At 38.7% G+C, this 18576-nt stretch overlaps 1 protein-coding gene across 8 annotated transcripts in view; it reads left to right on the top strand.

The window, feature by feature from the left end:
* Positions 1-18359, top strand: part of HYCC2 (hyccin PI4KA lipid kinase complex subunit 2) — a 66900-nt gene extending 48541 nt beyond the window's left edge. For 7 of the 8 annotated variants that reach the window (XM_053279454.1, XM_053279483.1, XM_053279426.1 and 4 more), the window contains 3 exons: positions 3242-3401; positions 4617-4784; positions 9972-18359. In XM_053279454.1, coding sequence (XP_053135429.1) covers positions 3242-3401; positions 4617-4784; positions 9972-10570 — 927 coding nt within the window. In that variant the 3' untranslated portion in view covers positions 10571-18359. The remainder of the gene's footprint in view (positions 1-3241; positions 3402-4616; positions 4785-9971) is intronic. The other variant, XM_053279489.1, reaches the window with a different exon arrangement.
* Positions 18360-18576: the final 217 nt, after the last annotated feature.

Below are 18576 nucleotides of genomic sequence, written 5' to 3'. Positions count from 1 at the left end.
AGGTAAACACAGTGATATTGGTCTGATATTCTTGTAGCAGAATATAGCAACAAATCTGAAGAAAATAATAATGTGATGCCTTTTCACAGCTTTTAAGTACTAGCCCTTTTTTGTCAGGGAGAACTGCAGGATCATTTCTTGGCAAATCAAAAATGCATTTTTCATCTTTCCAATAGATTCGGTTAAATAGTTCTCTTGATGAATTATTATTGGCTAGGACACTTGGCTTTATGTTTCTGAATATGATGATTTAAATGCTTCTTGTCTGGTGAATTATTGGAACAGTGATTTCCTTTAGGAAACGACTAAATGCACTACTAGATTGAAAAATGTAAATTAAAAATTGAATATGCTACTTGTCTCCCTCTGAGACAAACCATACTAAAAAGCCTGTAGGTGGATTCATGTTTGAATTCAGCTTTCACTTCTGACTAAACATGAACAATGCACTGAACAGAAAATTAATCTGATTGCAGTTCCTGTTTGATTTGTCACATTTTATAATACTTATACAGGAGTAATCGTTTTTTTCTTCTCAAACATGTCTATCACTTTTCTCTCAGCCCACTTTCTTCTTTTTTTTACACTATTTTTCTTTTTATATCTGTCTCTCTTCTATTTTTTCTTAATTAAAAAAAATTATCCAGAGTGCCCTTTCTTTTTCCAACTAGGTCTCAAAAATGCTAGCCCAGTCTTAGAAAGATGAATTGCTTGCCAGTGACCTTGAATCTTTGGGTGACCTTGAGTCTTCCAGTTCTTACTCAAACTCTTTCATCCATTTTGAGTTTTCCAAGAGCCACAAGCAACTCCCAGCTTTATTACTTTAAATGTAAAGCAAGGTTTTAAGTAACATATATGATGTAAAGCACAGTCATGTTGCATCTTCCCTTTATTTGCTATCTGCTTTCCTCTGGAAGATGACTGTGCATTTCTCTGAAGTATAAGAATATGAAAGCAAGAGGAACTCTAATTGTGTAGCAGTTTTTCTTAAATAAATTTTTTTGCAAGCTGCCATTTGAGATTTCTGTTCATAGTTTGCTTACTGCTGTGCTAATGTGAGCTATGTGCCTGCATCTTGAGAACAATTCTGTGATAAGCTGAACAGTAATAGAAATCCCATTAATTTGAGGGTGATGAGGAGATCCACTTTTAACATTTAAAAAGGAAAAAATAGTTTTGAATAAGCATCATATGCCTGAATTGCTGTACAAGTGACTACTTCCTTTTTTAAAGCATCTGTAATGTAAGCAAAAAGGTTGCAATTTTCATGTTCAGCTATCTTGACTACTGAAAGTGTCACAAGTTCATGAAAAACAAAACTTCAGAGAGATCTTTGGTCTGTTCTGAAAGTGTGGCACACTTTGGCTTAAGATTTATTGCCATACAGAACTCATCTACAGTGTGATTAAATGGCTGGTTTATTTTATTCTTTCAAAGTTGTCAAAAATGGGGAGACTCTTATTTCATCAGTGAGTGCATTCCAGAGTCTGAGGGCAGCAACAGAGAAGGCCTATTCCTCCTTGCGTAGCTACCAGATGAGCTGATAGCAACTGCAGGCAAACCTCTCCAGATTATCTCAATGGGTGGTGGGGCTCATAGTGAAGATGTTGTCTTAAATACCCAGGACCTCAGCTGTTTAAGGCTTTGTGGGTTATAACCAACATTTTGTATTTTACCCAGAAACTTATTGGTAGCCAGTGTTGCTCTTTTAGTATAGGAGTAATATGGTCTCTCAGAGATGACCCAGAGACCAGCCTGGCTGCCGCATTCTGTAACTGCAGTTTCTGGACTATGTATAAAGGCAGCCCCACATAGACTGCATTGCATTAATCAGGTTTGGAGGTTACCAGCATATGTGCTACTGTTCTGAGGTCGTTTATCTCATGAAATGGATGCAGTTGGCGAATCGGCCAAAGCTGATAGAAAGCACTTCTGGCCACTGCCTCAACTTAGGACAGGGTGAGGTTAGGATACAGAAGCAATGCTCAAACTGCATATCTGTTCCTTCTGGGGAAGTGCAACCTCATCCAGAACTGGTCGATCAAAATTGTCTCCTGAGTTCTGACCCCGCACAGTCTTTTCTGGATTGTCAGTTTGTTACCCCTCTTCCAGCCATCACTGTTTCCAGGCAGGCATCTAGGGAGGTTACGCCTTCTCCAACGCTATATGTAATGGCAGGCTTAGAGTCAGAAAGCAGGAAGGAGACATAAAATTGGCTTGAGTGTCCCGGATACTTGCATAGCAATGGAAAGATGAGAGAGGTGCAAATATATCTGTAAAACAAACAGTAGAGGAGGACATGCTCGGCAGCTATAACAGTTCAGATTTTGAAGAGCACGCGACTCTGTCTGGAATCTGCCCGAGAGGTAGGAGTGGAACCACGGCAACACAGTGTCTCTGACCCCCAACCCCTTAATGAGTAATAGAGATGCATTACTCCTGTCACTTTTTCTTGTTAAAAAAAATTGGACTAGCAGGGCAAAGGAGCAGCTTTTGAAGTGATGGCTGCCTTATATTTAGCAAGGGGAGAGTATCTGTCCCTGTCCAACCCAGTGACTGTTTAGATTATGATGCCATTGGGGATGGGGAACCATCTTATTCCTCTGGCTATGTAAACCATTTTGAGGACATGTTTATTGAAAAGTAGTATAGAAAATATTCTTAAGAAAGGATATCCTATCTTGCTTATATCTAATAAACACTTGCTGCATCTGCATAATTGATAGGAAATGTATGGGTATTCCTGACTTGCAACTTCTCAGAGTTTTTATTTGTATCCTATTAAATCTTCTTGATTATTTAGGATAGTGGTGTGCACGGAAACAGCATCTGCTGGTTTGAAGGGGGGGCGGATCTCTTTACAGACGGGGGAGGGTGCTCTTACCCCTCCCACCGCATCTTCCCCACCAGCACTGCCTTTTAAAATGGTCTGGTTGGGGCGGCAGCGTACCTCCTTCTGTTTACAGAAGAAGCTTTTACTGATAGCATTGTGTAGTATCCAGATGTGTTGAAGGTCTGGATGCTACTTATTGTGATAAGGGTATATAAATAAGGCAGAGTTGTCAAAAGTGATCATATGAAGATAGTATATTGTGATACTGTTTTTAGAGTTACGAAATGTACATTTGTAACTCTACACAAATTGTTATATTTATGTATAATACTTTTTACCATTTCTTCTTCCAGTCTTCTTAACATGCTTGTTAAGATGGCCAATTTGTACATCATTTTACTGTCATAGGTTGCAAATGCTATGAAGAACTCATTGCCCTTTGATGCTCCTGATGCATCGCAAGAAGGGCGGAAGGTGCTGAAGGTGGAGGTTACCCCAACGGTGCCAAGGATTTCTCGGACTGCTATTACAACAGCTTCGATCCGCCGACATCGCTGGAGAAGAGAAGGTAAGGCTTCCCAGTGGAAAGTAGTCACTATAGCATAGCATTCTTCACCTCCATTGCTACAAACTGGTTTCTGAGCTTGAATGTTGATGTTGGTTTCTGATATACATAGTGCTGATCAGTTTGTTCTTTGTATATGCATTTGTGATCATGATCACGCCCTGCGCAGGAAGAAAATGTTGCCTTTATTTCATGGTGTAGGAAATTTAGAATGACTCGAGACTTAAATGGTATCCTGTGGAACAGAATGTTGGTTGCAGGGCTTGAACGTACAAACTTCGCCATATTCAGTAGGGTGAATTGTGTTGCCCCTCTACTCCTAATTTGTCTCAGATGACTCATGTTTGAAGTTGGAAAACAGTGAGCAACTGCAGCCAAATAGTGTGTCTCAAAGTTATGACCTGCAGTGCCTTTTCTTTTTCAAAGTATTTCATATTTCGAAAGGACACTGTTTCAGATTCTAAATGCCTACACACTTGGTGTAGATAGAATTCACCTAGGAAACCAATTCTCATTGCAAAACATTATATGCTGGCCCTACAACATCTCAGCCTATTAATATTTTTCAAGCCAACTTTCCATAATGCATATTCACCTCTGAAATAATATGTTTAAGCCCTACATGCTCTTAAAAATATAACTGAGGAATACCAGTCTGTGTGTCAAGCTGTTTTCAGGAACCTGTTTTCGTTCTTCATGATGAACAGCTTCTAATCAACTTTGGTTTGAAATTGCTTGAAAGTTTGTGTCAAAGAAAAGGGAAGCAATTATGAAGATAGTGGTGGCTTTTTAAATGATAAGCACTGTGTCCTGTGTGTAAGGCTATTAAGGTTCTTATAGGTGTATTATACAATATTGCCTTAGAGTGGAAAAGCATACAGTTGAAATGTGTAAAAATGCAGCTCTTCACACTCCGTTCTTCAGCAGCACTAGAAATCTGGGTTTTTATTCTATTGGTGGCTTGACCCTAAAAATGAATATTGCCATTTTACAAATCCCTGGTCATGTGTGTCCTTATTGTTGATATGTTTTTTTGCTGGTCTCCTGTATACAGCACACCTATCTATTCATATGGTGTCCACCTTCCTCTGCCTAGAAAAATTTAGGTGCTGATCTTGTGTGTTCCATGTCCATGTAAACTTTTATTTCCCTGCCTGGGTTGGAATATATTTAGGGAAAGAGTAGAAAAGCACTAAAATATTATATGTTGAATCCCAGATGGCTTTGACTTCTCAAACGATGCTGACTTGAGCATTCCTGGATCCCCGATCCTACACGGCTCCACAGACCTAGGGATCAAACGCAAGCAAGAGGGGGACGTGCTGGTGCTCAGGACCCCTGAGTATGGCTCACCGGAGCCCAACTTGGCAGCAGCCACAACAGAGGGTAGGACAGAGATGAGGAGGCAGAAGTCAGTAAGGCAGTTCCTGAAGGAGATCCTGGCTCCTTATCCCCAAGCAAAACTCCTTTGCATCCTAGAATGTGTTTCCAATGGCCATAAAATGTATTCTCTTCTTGCTGTAATACATGCACCTCCTTCATGCCTAGCACCAGGTCTGGCTCTTGAACCTCTGTGTGACACTTAGCTTGGCTTGGCTAAAATAAGGCAAAAAGCCATACCCAATGACTTTGAGATTGTTTGGAAGCACCCTGTTACTGAGCATGTTAACGCTTAAAATTTAGAATAAGATAATGCATCAAATTATGTTAAGATCATGTTGGAAAACTGGAATCCATTTAGGGTATGTTGAAGGATAATGGTGACTTAAGTCAACAAGAGAATATTGTGAAAATAGCTTTTTTTAAATTCTAAGGTCAAGCACTTTTCACATTACCTTGCTGAATTTCCAGGTAGTTGAAATGCTCATCTGATCATGAGACTAATGTGAGTGGGCTGTCTCTTACAATCCAACTATTTCTCAAAGCAGAATTAAGTTGTCACGTTTTTAGTCTTTAAGAGGGAGTGTCTCAAACCAGAGTATTCTGATAGATGCAGCCCACGCTTGGGGGTGGAGATAATTCATACAGCCTTATACAGTGGTATTCTTCAGACTGTATTTAGACAAACTATTAACTTATCCTTTCTTTCTTTTTTAACTAAAAAGCATTCTCTTTATGCAGTGCATGTAATCAGTATAGTCCCCTTGATGCTGGTGGATGGGTGCTGAATTTGCCACAAAATATATTTTGCAATTCCTAATCTGTTTCTGTAATGCCCCCTTTGTCATTTTGGTGCAGTCTCTTTGGCATTGCTGATAACTTAAGACATATCCTGTCTGAGATGGTACCTGCAGATTATGCACATGCTCCACAATTTCCCGGAGGAAGATTATCATCCAACACCTTCTAGAGTAAATGTTTTGTTACACATGAACACATCATGTGTAATCAGATCTTCCATAGTAATAGGAGTCTTCAAACGTCAGTGGAAAATAATTCTGCAAGCATTAAGCAGTTTTAGAATTAGTTCCTGGTGCAGTGAGTTTGAGCTTGCTCAGTAAATAAAAGCCGCAAACTCAACTTTTCTCCATTTCTCCCAACTGCTCTTATTTTGTTGTACTTACTAAATGTTGCATGTGCATGACCAGAAGGATGCCAAGAAGTCCTCACATTTGCTGAGAATCTTCTGTTGAAAAATGGTTGTAAAAGATGTAGTATTCCTGTTTTTAACACTTCATTTATTTTTTAAATATTGCAATAACTTTAAATGTGCCGACTACTTTGGAGTGCGGATTACCTCATCACTGAATACTGAACAAATAAATGAAGAATCCTGAAATGTGGTACTAAGTACAGAAAACTGAAAATTAATCTTGTATTCAGACTGAGCAAGGCTGTCACCTGGTGAAGTTCTGGGATAGAAGAAGTTTGGAGTTGACTCTGGCTTTATCACAAATAATTCCCAGATTTGAATATATATAATTCTGATGATTAAATTGGAGGTGTTGATCTTGTGAAAACTAAGTTAGTAAATACTAATACATTACACGACAGAAAAGTGGGACTGAATGAAGTGCTATTTCTTGGCTGCACTTGATTCTTATATTACAAGTTTTTAATTCTTTTAATAATGAAGAATATCTTGTTTAATACAGAAATATTCTGCAAGTTAGCAAGAAGTGGGTTAGTAATGCTTGACATGAGGGGTGTGTGTGTTAAATGAAATGTGGTGGTCTTTTTTGCACTAGTTAGCGGCAACAGCTTTGATTATTTCTAGCAGTTTATGACTGTTGGACCAAAAAATTAGAAGCTGACATGGCACAAAGTCAAAACCACAACCAAAAAATAAATAGGATAGGACAGATGTTTAGCTGATGTGTGGTTCTGCTTTTCAGATTTTAGTGTTATGGTAAAAGTTATGTTGCCTGCTAAGATTTCAGCTTTTGCTTAAAACAACAACAACAACAAAAACTTCTCTTTTCTGCAAGAGAAGAAAGTTGACATGTCTCTTACTGCCATGTCCTTGTTGAGGACCGAGATAGAATAAGAGGGAGAACATGAATAGACTGTGCAAGTGTAAGTGAAGCAAATTGCAAGAGCTCATCCCAGATGCAGTCTGGGCTCTGATTGGAAAGGTACTACTCTGCATGTTTTGTCTGCTTTCACTTGAGCACTGCTGAGCTGCCTGGGCCTCTGCATGGTGGTAGCATCCTGAAAGCTCACACCGAGCCTCTCTGACTCTTCTCTAAGTTGAACGGCTACCTTACAGCATTACTCTTTCAAATATTGTTTCTGGTCTGCCACTTGCAGATTCATACTACTTATTTTTGAGTATTTTGCAAAACACGCATTAGAACTTGAGACATCCATGGAGGGACCTTGGCCATATAGCTGGGAGGCTTCTCCATGCCAGTTTGTGTGCTGTTCATTAGAATCCTCTTATTGTGGATCCTATAGTTACCATCCCCATGTGGGGAGGTTGCTGGACAGGGTTGAGAGAGGTGGTGTTAGCGGTGGTGGCTGCTGCCGTTCAACCAAATGCACTTGTCATTTAGCTTTGCATGATAATCTAAAAGAATGTAAATGCTGCATCTGAATCAAAGGTGCTTTTGCTTTCAGAGTATTCTATTGTAGGTATGCATTAAATTGCATCTTTTTTCATTGTGAAGAATACCATGTGCAAAGTGGCTTTCTTTTTTTAAAGTCTCCTTTGATCTGCTGGGAAGTATTGTAGGAAAATGTAAACTACATGCTCTTTCTTAAAGCATATTTCTGGTCCACAGAGCAGCAGCATTAGCATTATTTATTCCTACTGACTTGCATCCAAATTAGAGTTGCATGCAGGGATGTTACTACTTGTGCACTGGGAGGGGGAATTTTCAGCCCTTGCCCCCTTCCCACCAGTGCCATGTGCTGTCTGAAAATATGTCCCTGAGGGCCCCCCATCCCAAAAGGACATGTTTTGGGAGGCATTGTTGGCCATGGAGGGGAAGGAGGGTTGCCAGTAATTGCCACTCCTGTATACATATAGAAGCATTGCCCACATGCAGTTCTGAGTTTGGATGCAGACCATTATTTGTAATACTTGAAGTAAACAAATTTAATTTGTTTAGGAAAAAAGTAGAAAATATTCCTCCAGTATGTCTTCTTCTCTCCCCCCACCCCCGGTGTTTGATTTGTAATTCTAGATTTAAAAATCTGGTTTGTGGGGTTGGGGTGGGGAGAGGAGATGCGAGGCAGAATACATAAAATTGAGAATTCCATGGAGCAGCATTGCATGATCACGAGAATGAACCTGGTTATAGGAGAATGACTTCTAGAGAATGGGTTGGAGCACAGTAGTGGCTTGACAAGCTGCCTGTAGGTTAAGTGTTAGAGATGAAGCAACAGCTACAGAGGGCTGTTTCACTTCATACAACAATATGAAGGCATAGAAATGTAATTTCTGGAGAGGAGAGCTGGTCTTGTGGTAGCAAGCATGACTTGTCCCCATAGCTAAGCAGGGTCTGCCCTGGTTGCATCTGAATGGGAGACTTGATGTGTGAGCACTGCAAGATATTCCCCTCAGGGGATGGAGCTGCTCTGGGAAGAGCAGAAGGTTTCAAGTTCCCTCCCTGGCTTCTCCAAGATAGGGCTGAGAGGGACTTCTGCCTGCAACCTTGGAGAAGCTGCTGCCAGTCTGTGAAGACAATACTGAGCTAGATAGACCAATGGTCTAGTTCAGTATATGGCAGTTTCCTATGTTCCTGTGTTCCTTAATGCTCTCAGAAGGGCCAGGGCTCTTGTTACGTGCACATGTGAGGAGGATGCTGGAAACTCCATTCAGTGTTAATGCCACACAATGGCATTAATCATGGAATGTTACTCACACTGCGGATTGCTCCAGAGACAGTTACAACAAATATATTTATATTCTGCTTCTCAACAAAGGTTTCCAAAGTGGTTTACATAGATATAAATACAAAAATAAAAAGGCTCCTTGTCCTCAGAGGGCTCACAATCTTCAAAAAAGGAACATAAGATAGATACCCGCAGCAGCCACTGGAGGGCTGGGGAAGGATAGAGCCGGTTAGTTGCTCTTTCGCCTGCTCAGTAAAGAGGACCACTACTTAAAAAAGGTGCCTCTTTACATTTCCCCTGCTAACTGAGCAAAGTTTCTATGACAGCGATACACATTTCCAACGGCTGTGGTACTCTCATGGAGATTATCCACACAGTTGGGGCAATCCACGTCATGAGTGACTGTTGGAAATTGTGGGCTGTCTGGCTGTTGCCACATGGAAGCATTTCCAGTGGCATATAATGTGGGGGCACGGCATAAAGTGAAACACTGCTCTAAGTCACACCCATATCTGAAATCCTAATATGGAGAAGGATGAATGCATTTAATTAGCTTAGAGACCAGAACCACTACTGTTGGGCTCTAAAATCATTTTGGCCGCACCTTCATTACTTGCCAAGTGAATGATATGCCTTCATATTACATGCACTATAGTTTCAGGCACAAGTGCATGTGGCAGGAGCACTCTGATGTCATTAATAAACATTACAATTCTAAAAGGGTTCTAGTAGATCAGAAATAATTTGTGAAACACTTTGAGCAGTTGGAGAAAATTGCAATATTGGTAGTCATCGCTAAATATGTAGTTCTTGTGGAAGATGTTTCCAAGAAAGTGTGTTTAAGATTGCAGCCTTGGTCATAGGTGTATTACTATAAACTCTCTTGTTTCAAGAAAAGAGGTTTAATATGACCTGGCCTGTGGTGCACAGCAGGTTAAGCTAATTTATGTGTTTTTTTAATATAAAGCAGTTGAATCTGTCAGGATATGTATAGTTTTGCCAGGAGAGTTATTTGAGTTTGAATAGCAATAGCAATAGCACTTACATTTATATACCGCTCTATAGCTGGAAGCTCTCTAAGCGGTTTACAGTGATTTTAGCATATTGCCCCCAACATTCTGGGTACTCAGCAGTTTCAGTAAAATAAAACACTGCAACACAAAGACACTTCTGTTCACAAAACTGGGAGTGTAAAACAAACTTAAATGCATTTTCAAAAGCGTCTGATTAAATGTATAAATCTGCACCATGACAGTTTCATTCTCAAATTGTATTTGTTTGGATTTGTTTTAGATGCTGATGGTATCAATGGAAGAGAAGAATCTGTGAACCTTAATGATGCTGATGAAGGGTTTTCCTCTGGAGCATCCCTGAGCAGCCAGCCAGTTGGGACCAAACCTTCATCCACATCCCAAAGGGGCAGCTTAAGGAAAGGAGCAAGTGGCCGTTCAGCCAGGGATAAAGAAATCGCTTTGGCCACCAAACCGAGTGAGAGCCCTCGAGAATCTGCCCGTAAGCAGTACCTACACCAGTCAATCGACCTCAGTACAGATGCAATTGAAATGACTCCTACAAAGAAACACCTGAGCCTGCCTGCTGGGCAGGTGGTGCCAAAAGCCAATAGTGTGAGCCTGATCAGGACTGCCAGTGCTTCTTCCAGTAAATCATTTGACTATGTGAATGGCAGTCAAGTGGGCTCCAGTGTTGGCATTGGCAGCGAGGGTGTTACTAACTTAGCAGCTGGCAACACCAATCGATTTTCGACCATTAGTCTACAGGAGGACCGCTTAGGACAAGCTGGAAATGGTAAAGATGTCCTCTCACCAGGAGCTCCTCTGACCAAGCAGTCCCGATCCCCAAGTTTCAATATGCAACTGATATCCCAGGTTTAGCTTTGTTATCCTTCCTATACTTTTCCCTTTACCCAATTCTTCCTTGAGCAACTACAGCAACCATCATCCTATAGTGTGAAAATCCAGGCTTTTGTGATCTTGTTCAACTCATTTTAGATACCATACTATATTTTGTACTGAAACAGCAATAAAACCTCATAATCCAGTTCCTCTTCGTGGCCCCTTCCCCTATAAATGTGGTTGTGAAGCAGTATAAAATGTACTTTATGCCTTTTCCATGCCTTCCTTTCTCCTTGGGTGATGTGCAATCCATTGTAGGCTGATCAATCCCATTTCAACACTGTGAGTCTTGAGAAGATCAGAGGAAATGGTGAATGTGATCCCTATGAAAATGAAGCTTTTGGCTTTCTTGAGAAATAGAAACGGGTTAGTTTTCTGAATCTACAGTTCTGCAAAGACTACTGGATTGTGACTTTGTCTCTTGGAACCAGGAGTGCCTCAGAGATTCTAGTAGGACTTTGGACCTCTGAGTTTGTGCAATCAGTTTTGAGGGAGGGGGAATGCTGTCACTGTTCCTGGCGGCTGTCTAAATGCACTTTGTCATTGAAATGAGAGTAGTCCTCCTTCTCCACCATCCTTCACTCTCTTGCTCTCCCCCACAAAAAACTCCCTAATATTCAGCAACGGAGTCTTGTGTGTTACCAAGTTACAGCTTTCTCAGAAAGAGTGTGTTGTTAAGTAGACAGTGTAGGTTACAATGCACTTTTAATGGCGTTGTAGCCATATTTCATGTTACATGTCTTCCCCCTTCAGGACACAGGGTTATTTTGCCTGTATACTCTGACTTTGAAAGGTAAATTATGTTTTCAGTAACTGAAAAGTAGAAAAGGGGCACGCAGACTTTCGCCCAAATTACTGCTTGGTACTGCTCCTTTTTAAAAGAAGAGTTATTTTTGTAAACTAGTGATCTTTGAAATCAACAAGAATTTCAGGTTAAGGGGAAACTCTTCAGGCTGCTTGCTCTGGGATGACTAAATTTGGTCACAATAGAGACTTGGAAACTTATAGGAAAGACAGAATGTTCTCCAGCAGGATGTGCCAGAAACAGAGGTAATGGTTTCTGGAAACACTGAGGTGGCTGTGTTCCCTTGAAATCATTGCCCAAACAGTGGGGTTTTGGGCAGTCTTCTCTCCCAATAGGATAACAGCTTACTGCCTATATTGTGATTAATCCATTGCAACTGACCATTCCTTCTAGCTAATGTGATGGTGATGGGGGAAGGGAGAGTAGTTCTTTCCCCCCTGCCCCCCAATTCTAATCTTGAATGCATGTAACTTATGCGTGGGCAATATTTGTCATCTGTGTTTTATATCACTGTTTTAAAATGCTTTAGTTATACTAGAGAAAAGTATTCATCAGGTCTTAGTTGGTCTTGTATACATAAGAAGCAAAAGCAAAGACTTTGCTCTCTTATCCCTTGCTGTATGTTGACCTTGCATTTTTCAGGTTCTTATCTTTTAAGCAGATGGAAGTTATATATCCATATCCATATTAGGTTCACTACAATCTGAAGGGAAGCTGGGAGAAGTAGAAACAAAATGGGTTATTTTTAGATGGATTAAAGCCTATGGCATTCAGTACTATGAAGTGCCATTACTCTGCTGGAAAATAATTAAAACAATATTTAAAATGTGATTCCAGTTCTGCCCTTTTTCCTTTCTGCCTCTTAATTTGAAATTGGGCCTTTTCACAGAAACATAGCCAAGCTAATTAGTAAAGTTGTTACAAGAGAGAAGGAAAACTCCTGTTTCAGTAATTAACGACCATAAACTGGAAGCACAGAAAGGTTTGCCTGTGATTAGATGTTTAGCCATTGCATTTAGAGCAGGGCTGCAACTGTAGCCCTCTAGCTGTTTTTTAGACTACAACTCCCATCATCCTCAGCCGGCCATTAGTTAGATATGAGTGGAGTTGTAGTCAAACATCTGCAGGAGGGCCAGAGTTGTGCAGCCCTAATTTAGAGAGTAACATTAAGCAATATGTTGTACGGTGTTAATCTTTGCTAGGCCTCTTTTTGACTTTGACATAGTAATCAAAGGCAACATCAAGTTAAACTTGGTAAAATGCTTATATTTCATTGAATGGAGATGGGAACAGGCTGTTCATGTTCTAGAGTACTGGTAGGATGCACTCTTAATCAAACAGTTGTTGTGCAGAAATGCTTCCTCCTGTTAAACTATGGCTGGGATCCAAGGCTATATGATTAGTGCTGTAGGCCAAGGGGAACTTTGGGCTTCTGTTTCTTAAACAGAAGCCCCCATGCCACATACCAAACCACTTCTAAATATAAGGACTTCCTAAAGCAGATTTGTGATATGGCATTGGGGATGTGAGGGGGTTCAAAAATGGGTTTTTAAAAGTCCCACTGAACATACCCAAGTCCATAGACACACCTGAAGTAGCTCTTTGGATCCTGCTGTGTGTATTCTGGGCAGACTTAAGTTGAAAAGGGAATCTTAGTCAAATAATAGCAATGGCTATAAAGTATACTAAGGACCAAATTGCTGCTTTGTACTTTTCCTCTTTGGAAGGCATACAAGTCAGATGTTCCAACTAGTCTTAAAGAATGTGCCAGCATATTTCTGATATGTAGCTGTAGTATACTCACCATATTGCAGAAAGGCATTGGCTCATTTGAACCAAAATATGTCACACACGTCCTCACCATGTTAAAATTTCCCATTATGTGTCCTTGGGCTGGGGTAGACATTGATGAGATAAAGATGCCCAATCTCATTAGTTAGCAATTTGCTTCTTTTGTTGTTGTGCAGTAAAATGTTCTTATTTAGTTGTGTTTAGTGCCTTTGATGTGTTTTAAAAATCTAATCTGTTACAAATGTTTGCTTGCTGTTTTCCTTTTTGTCAGTGACTTTCATTGTGTGCTTTAGACACAGCATTTGAATTCTGTCCACTTTCTAATATGCACTTTTCCTCAAACAGTGGGCTCCAACTGATATGCTTACCTTTGTCCCAAGGATCTTTTATATTATGTTCTGTTAAAAAATGAATGCTGCTGAACATCTTTCCTTCAGGTTATTCCTCTTTCTTTCTAATATTGAGCAATCATTTTAACAGGCAATGTTTTAGTATCCATAGATGTATTTGCTGCTCCATGCCAAGATGCCCCAAGTTGTATTGGAGCAGTATACTAATGCTTAGTATGTGTAAGAAGTGGCTCAATGTAGATGGAATATCCCCCAATCTCCTAAACATGGTTAAGAGAGTAGCAATGCCCCACAAGCTTGTGTGTGATGCCCTTTCCTTTCCTCTCCTTGTGCTCGCATGTTCCTCTTCTACTCAATCTCCCCCTTTGCATTTCAGTTATACCTGCACTGAGTTGAACACAAACTATAGTTTTAAACCAGTGCTTGAAACCCGAGTGAGAAGTAGGTTACAAACTCTGGTTTAACATTAAGCTTGGTTAGCATTAATCTTGGTGTAGATACGATACTAACCATAGTTCTCTGAAAAGAAAGCGGGGGGGGGGGCAGCATGCACACAAATGTGAGTAGTGCTCCTATCTCTTAATGATGGTTGAGAGACTTGGCTAATGTTACATCTATAGCCACTGCATTTTTATAAAGTGAATGAAAATGGAATGAAACTGCATTGAATTGATGTGGAAAAGCCAGCCTTGCCAAATGAAGGGTCACATATTTGGCACTGTCCGTACAAGCTGCTTATCTACAATCCATTATTAAGTGAAAACTAGTTATCTGATGATTATGACAAAAATAGATACCTGCATTTAAAGTCCTTTACCCCAAGCTGTTCTGATATAGGTTCTGTTCTAATGCCAGCACCTTATAATACTTTGTTCCTTATGAAGCATACAAAAGAACAAAATAGAACACTTGGACATCTTATGTGTAGAATTAAGTAGCTGTGAAAGAATATTGTTGGGTGGGAAGTTATGTTCATAGACCACCAAGGTAAGAGGAACTTAATATAGATTTTATATAACTCCAAAAGTCAATCATTTTGATGTATATGTTGGTTTGGCTTTGAGTTATATAAAACACATTAAGTTTTTCTCTTACCTTGGTCATCGTTATAGATTTATTGTGGGTAACCAACTTTTTGTTGTTCAGTTTCACTTCTTTGATTGAAGAAAAATTCTATGGACAACGCAAGATCAGATTTTTCTGGAAATATCTATGGACGTGGTGGGTAGGAATGACATAGTATATTGCATATGCATTCTTCTGTGAAGTAATTGTACATCTTAATTGGACTTGCATGTTAATTTCCCACAATTAAATATACTGCCATTCATTTTGCTCTGGGTTCCATATATGAGGAAGAGTAAACATACAGTTGCAAGTTAGTCAAGTCAACAGACTTTGACCAAGCCTTTTGATTATTTGTTATGTAGTTAGTTTGGTTAAGGAAACAATCTTTCATGTTGCAGACAACTGTGTGAAAGGAAATAGTTAATTTGATACAAAACAATATTGAGTATTGGGCTGATGATGAATATTTCGTACCTCATTGCAAATTTTGGGGCAGCTCTTTGGTTCAGTTTTTTTAAAAGCTTATCAATATGAAACTATGTTTAGTTCCATGCTGGAATGATGGATTCATCATATCACATTGAATATGTTTCACTTAGACTACTCATAGGATTTGCAATATAGTCATGTAAAATTATCTGATACTTAATCAGGTTTGTCTCCTGTTCTTTCTAGAATTAGTGCAGGTTATGTTCATCTGCACTCTGATGTTGGAGAAGTGAAAATAATGTTTTCAACTATTTTACTTGCACTATTCTAAGAACAATAGAGTTAAGGGGGCAGATTTTTTTTTCCTTATGCGATTAGTGTGTGTGGATTTGTTGTGTTGACAATCAATTGCCTCAGTTGTTTGTATGCTGTATGTAAATAGAAGTAAATATAAGATCATAAAGCAAGACAGTTGTAAAACTACTGCATCTATCTTGCCTATTTTAAAAATGTGATTTGCATTTTAATATTTAATAATCAGTATTTACCTGTCAGGGAAAAACTTCTGCAGTTGGCTACAAATAATAATTTCTAAAGGAATAATTTTAGGGTAGAAAGTACTATCATAAGACCATGGTTTAAACAGACCCTCCCCCTTTTTTCTAAGTACACCTATTGTAATGGAATTTGTAAAATGAGGATTAGTCTATTAATTATCAATCTTCATTTTTATTTAATCCTAAAACACACTGAAAAAGAAAATACTATTTGGATAAAATAAAAAAGCTTGGTGTTACAAATTCAGAGGCTTGAACAGGAAGACGGAAAGCACTGTGCAATTATAAATTAGCTTTTACTCAAAATGTAAATCAGACAAACTGTAAAGTGCTGAAATTCAGTCATTGCCAAAGACAGTTAACTTGCTGTAGTATTACATATATTCAGTCTTGGGGCATTAGGAGAAAATATTACTTATACAAAACCCTTCACTGGTTAATTTATTCTATTTCATTCCAGCCCTGTAAAGCTACATAGATTAACTTTTAGGTACAGTCTAGAGAAGGAAAGGTTTGCTTATTTCTCACTGAAATCAGTGACATGTCACTGATTTCTCATTTATTTCAATGACATGTCACTACTTCATAGGTTTCAGTGTGTCTCAGGCATGTCCAAATTTCTCTGGATAACCCTCACTGTGCTAAGTCTGAATACTCCATGTTAATTAATCTACATAATTCTTGGTCCTGTTCAGAATATGGAACTTGTTACTTTTTGATGTCCTGTCATTTTTCTGTCTGTCACAAACCAAAGATTCCTTAGGTTCACTTAAGTGCTTATAATGAGTCCCTTGACCTTTTTCTTTGAAAAACCGATACATCCCATCCATATTGCAAATAGCTTTAGAAACTCTCTTCAGTTCTAAAAGTAGTCTGTCGTGACATTTGCGGGGCTGCTGTTGGAAGAAAAAACAAATCGAGAGGCCTCTTGGACTTGATAGGTTTATGCATTTTGGACCATGCTCACTACTTATTTAGAACAATGTTCTGCTCTAAAACAAACCTACCTAGACTTGATAGAGAAAAATATCAAACCTGAAGCACTCCAGAGAGTAAATGAGTAGGATTTTCAAAATCGGGTGTGCTAATGCTCACTTAACCATCTTCAACATTTGTAAAGTCAGTTAAATTGCAGTATCACTGTTTTAAATGCAGGCGCAGAAGACAAAGATATAGCCATTATAAATAACTTACTGGAGTCGCTTGGGATTATCACGATTGGGCACTGGAACTGCATAATAGGTTCAATAGTCAACTTTAGGAGTAGAATTTATAATATTTAGATGGTTGCAGAGTTGGGGTATAAAGTTTTTTTAAAAATCATTTCTGATTGTTCCTCAAATTGCAAGGTAGAGAGATTTTTAGTGAGCGCAATTAAATTCTTTTATTTCTTGACTTCACACTTATTTTAAAAGTGGACTTCAAAAACCTTTGTCTTTTCTGTTAAATGTAGAAGTATTGAAGTACTTACACATTAGATCACATTGACATTTCTGGGTGCGTTAATTCAGAAGGGACCAAGATTCTTCCTGTTCTAGCAGTACAAATATGAATTCCAACAGTTAATAGTTCATCTAAATTAACAAAACCCCAAATCTTTATTCTACTTAAACTAGGATGTGAACTATCTGAAGGGCGAGGTGTGCTATTTCCCTACGTTTACACAACTCTAATCTCTTTGACTTTAAATTTTATTTTATGATAAATAGAGCTTCTAACCTATAATCAGTTTTGATTTAGTACTCCTATGTGAGTGAAATGTGTGTGTTTATCTGGTCCTTTAAAAAAAATACTTTTTACAATATTCTTACCAATCAGTTTAGAAATTGTGGGAAGGGCATTAGTACCTGGCTATTCTTGGAAAGTTTTATACACTGTAAAGGAGTCTCTTAAGTGGGAAGAAAACTCTTCCATATTAAGTATTTTACAGGCAGGGTTGTTGAGTTGTCAGCCACTTAATCATTTTGAAACTACAATTTTGGTCTGAGTAGTTTTACAAATTGTTACAGGCAATGAAGAGATTTTTCACACTCCTCACAATCTGTAGCAAAGTTCTAATATTTGTAGTAAGATCACTTTTACAATTTAACTTTGATTCTTATTGTTGTGGAGAAACTAATTAGTTTGCCAAGTAGCTGTATAATCCTCTAGTGTTGAAAGACATACACCCTTTCCCTTGCTCCCAAACTTGCTTTCATACAAGGGTTTACTACTTTGAACTAAGCTTTTGTGAAGGATTTTTACTGCTTTGGCATTGTGTAATCTATTACCTCACTCACAAAAGGAGCATAGGCAGCAAATACCCCACTTACTGTATACAAAATCTATTTGGCAAAAGGACTAGAATTATGTTAATGCTCCACCAGCATGAATTTGCATGTTGGTATTGACACCCCAAACATTCAGGATTTGGTGCTGGTGAAAGGCTATCAAAATGGGTATGTCTTCACAGTGTTTGGTCATCTAACCTGGGAACTGTGAAAATGCTTGTGAACAGAGCTCAGAGGACATGTTTGAAGATCATTATATTGGTGCATGTGAGCCATTATCTTAACTGTCTTACTGAACTTGGTTAATGCTGTTAACTGTTGTTGAAATGTGAAATGTAGTTAACTGTTGACCTTGTAAATATCTGCCAGAGTCATAGAGAATATTTTAATCACTGTAAATACAGATGTATAAAATTGAAATGAATCTGCAATGCAGAAAATCTATATATAAATCTATTAAAATGTTTAAATAAATATTGTGCTGTTTCTGGAAAAAAATATTGCTCTTGACTTCTTCCAATGCCTCCTTGCAATAATTTACATTATTAAAAGGAAGATAGTTTCCCACTAAGACAGGCTCTATCTCTATATAGGTTTTGATGGGGCAATTCAGAGGCTCTTTTATTTTTGCCTTTAAAACTAGGAGAGTATATCTAAGTACTGACTTTGTATTATCTCGGGCTGCACTTGGCACAGTGAATCAACAAGACATGTT

Source organism: Hemicordylus capensis, chromosome 1, assembly GCF_027244095.1.
Source record: "Hemicordylus capensis ecotype Gifberg chromosome 1, rHemCap1.1.pri, whole genome shotgun sequence".
Lineage (NCBI taxonomy): Eukaryota > Metazoa > Chordata > Lepidosauria > Squamata > Cordylidae > Hemicordylus > Hemicordylus capensis.
Note: the sequence above shows the minus strand (reverse complement) of the source record. Positions and strands in the feature narration are given on the sequence as shown.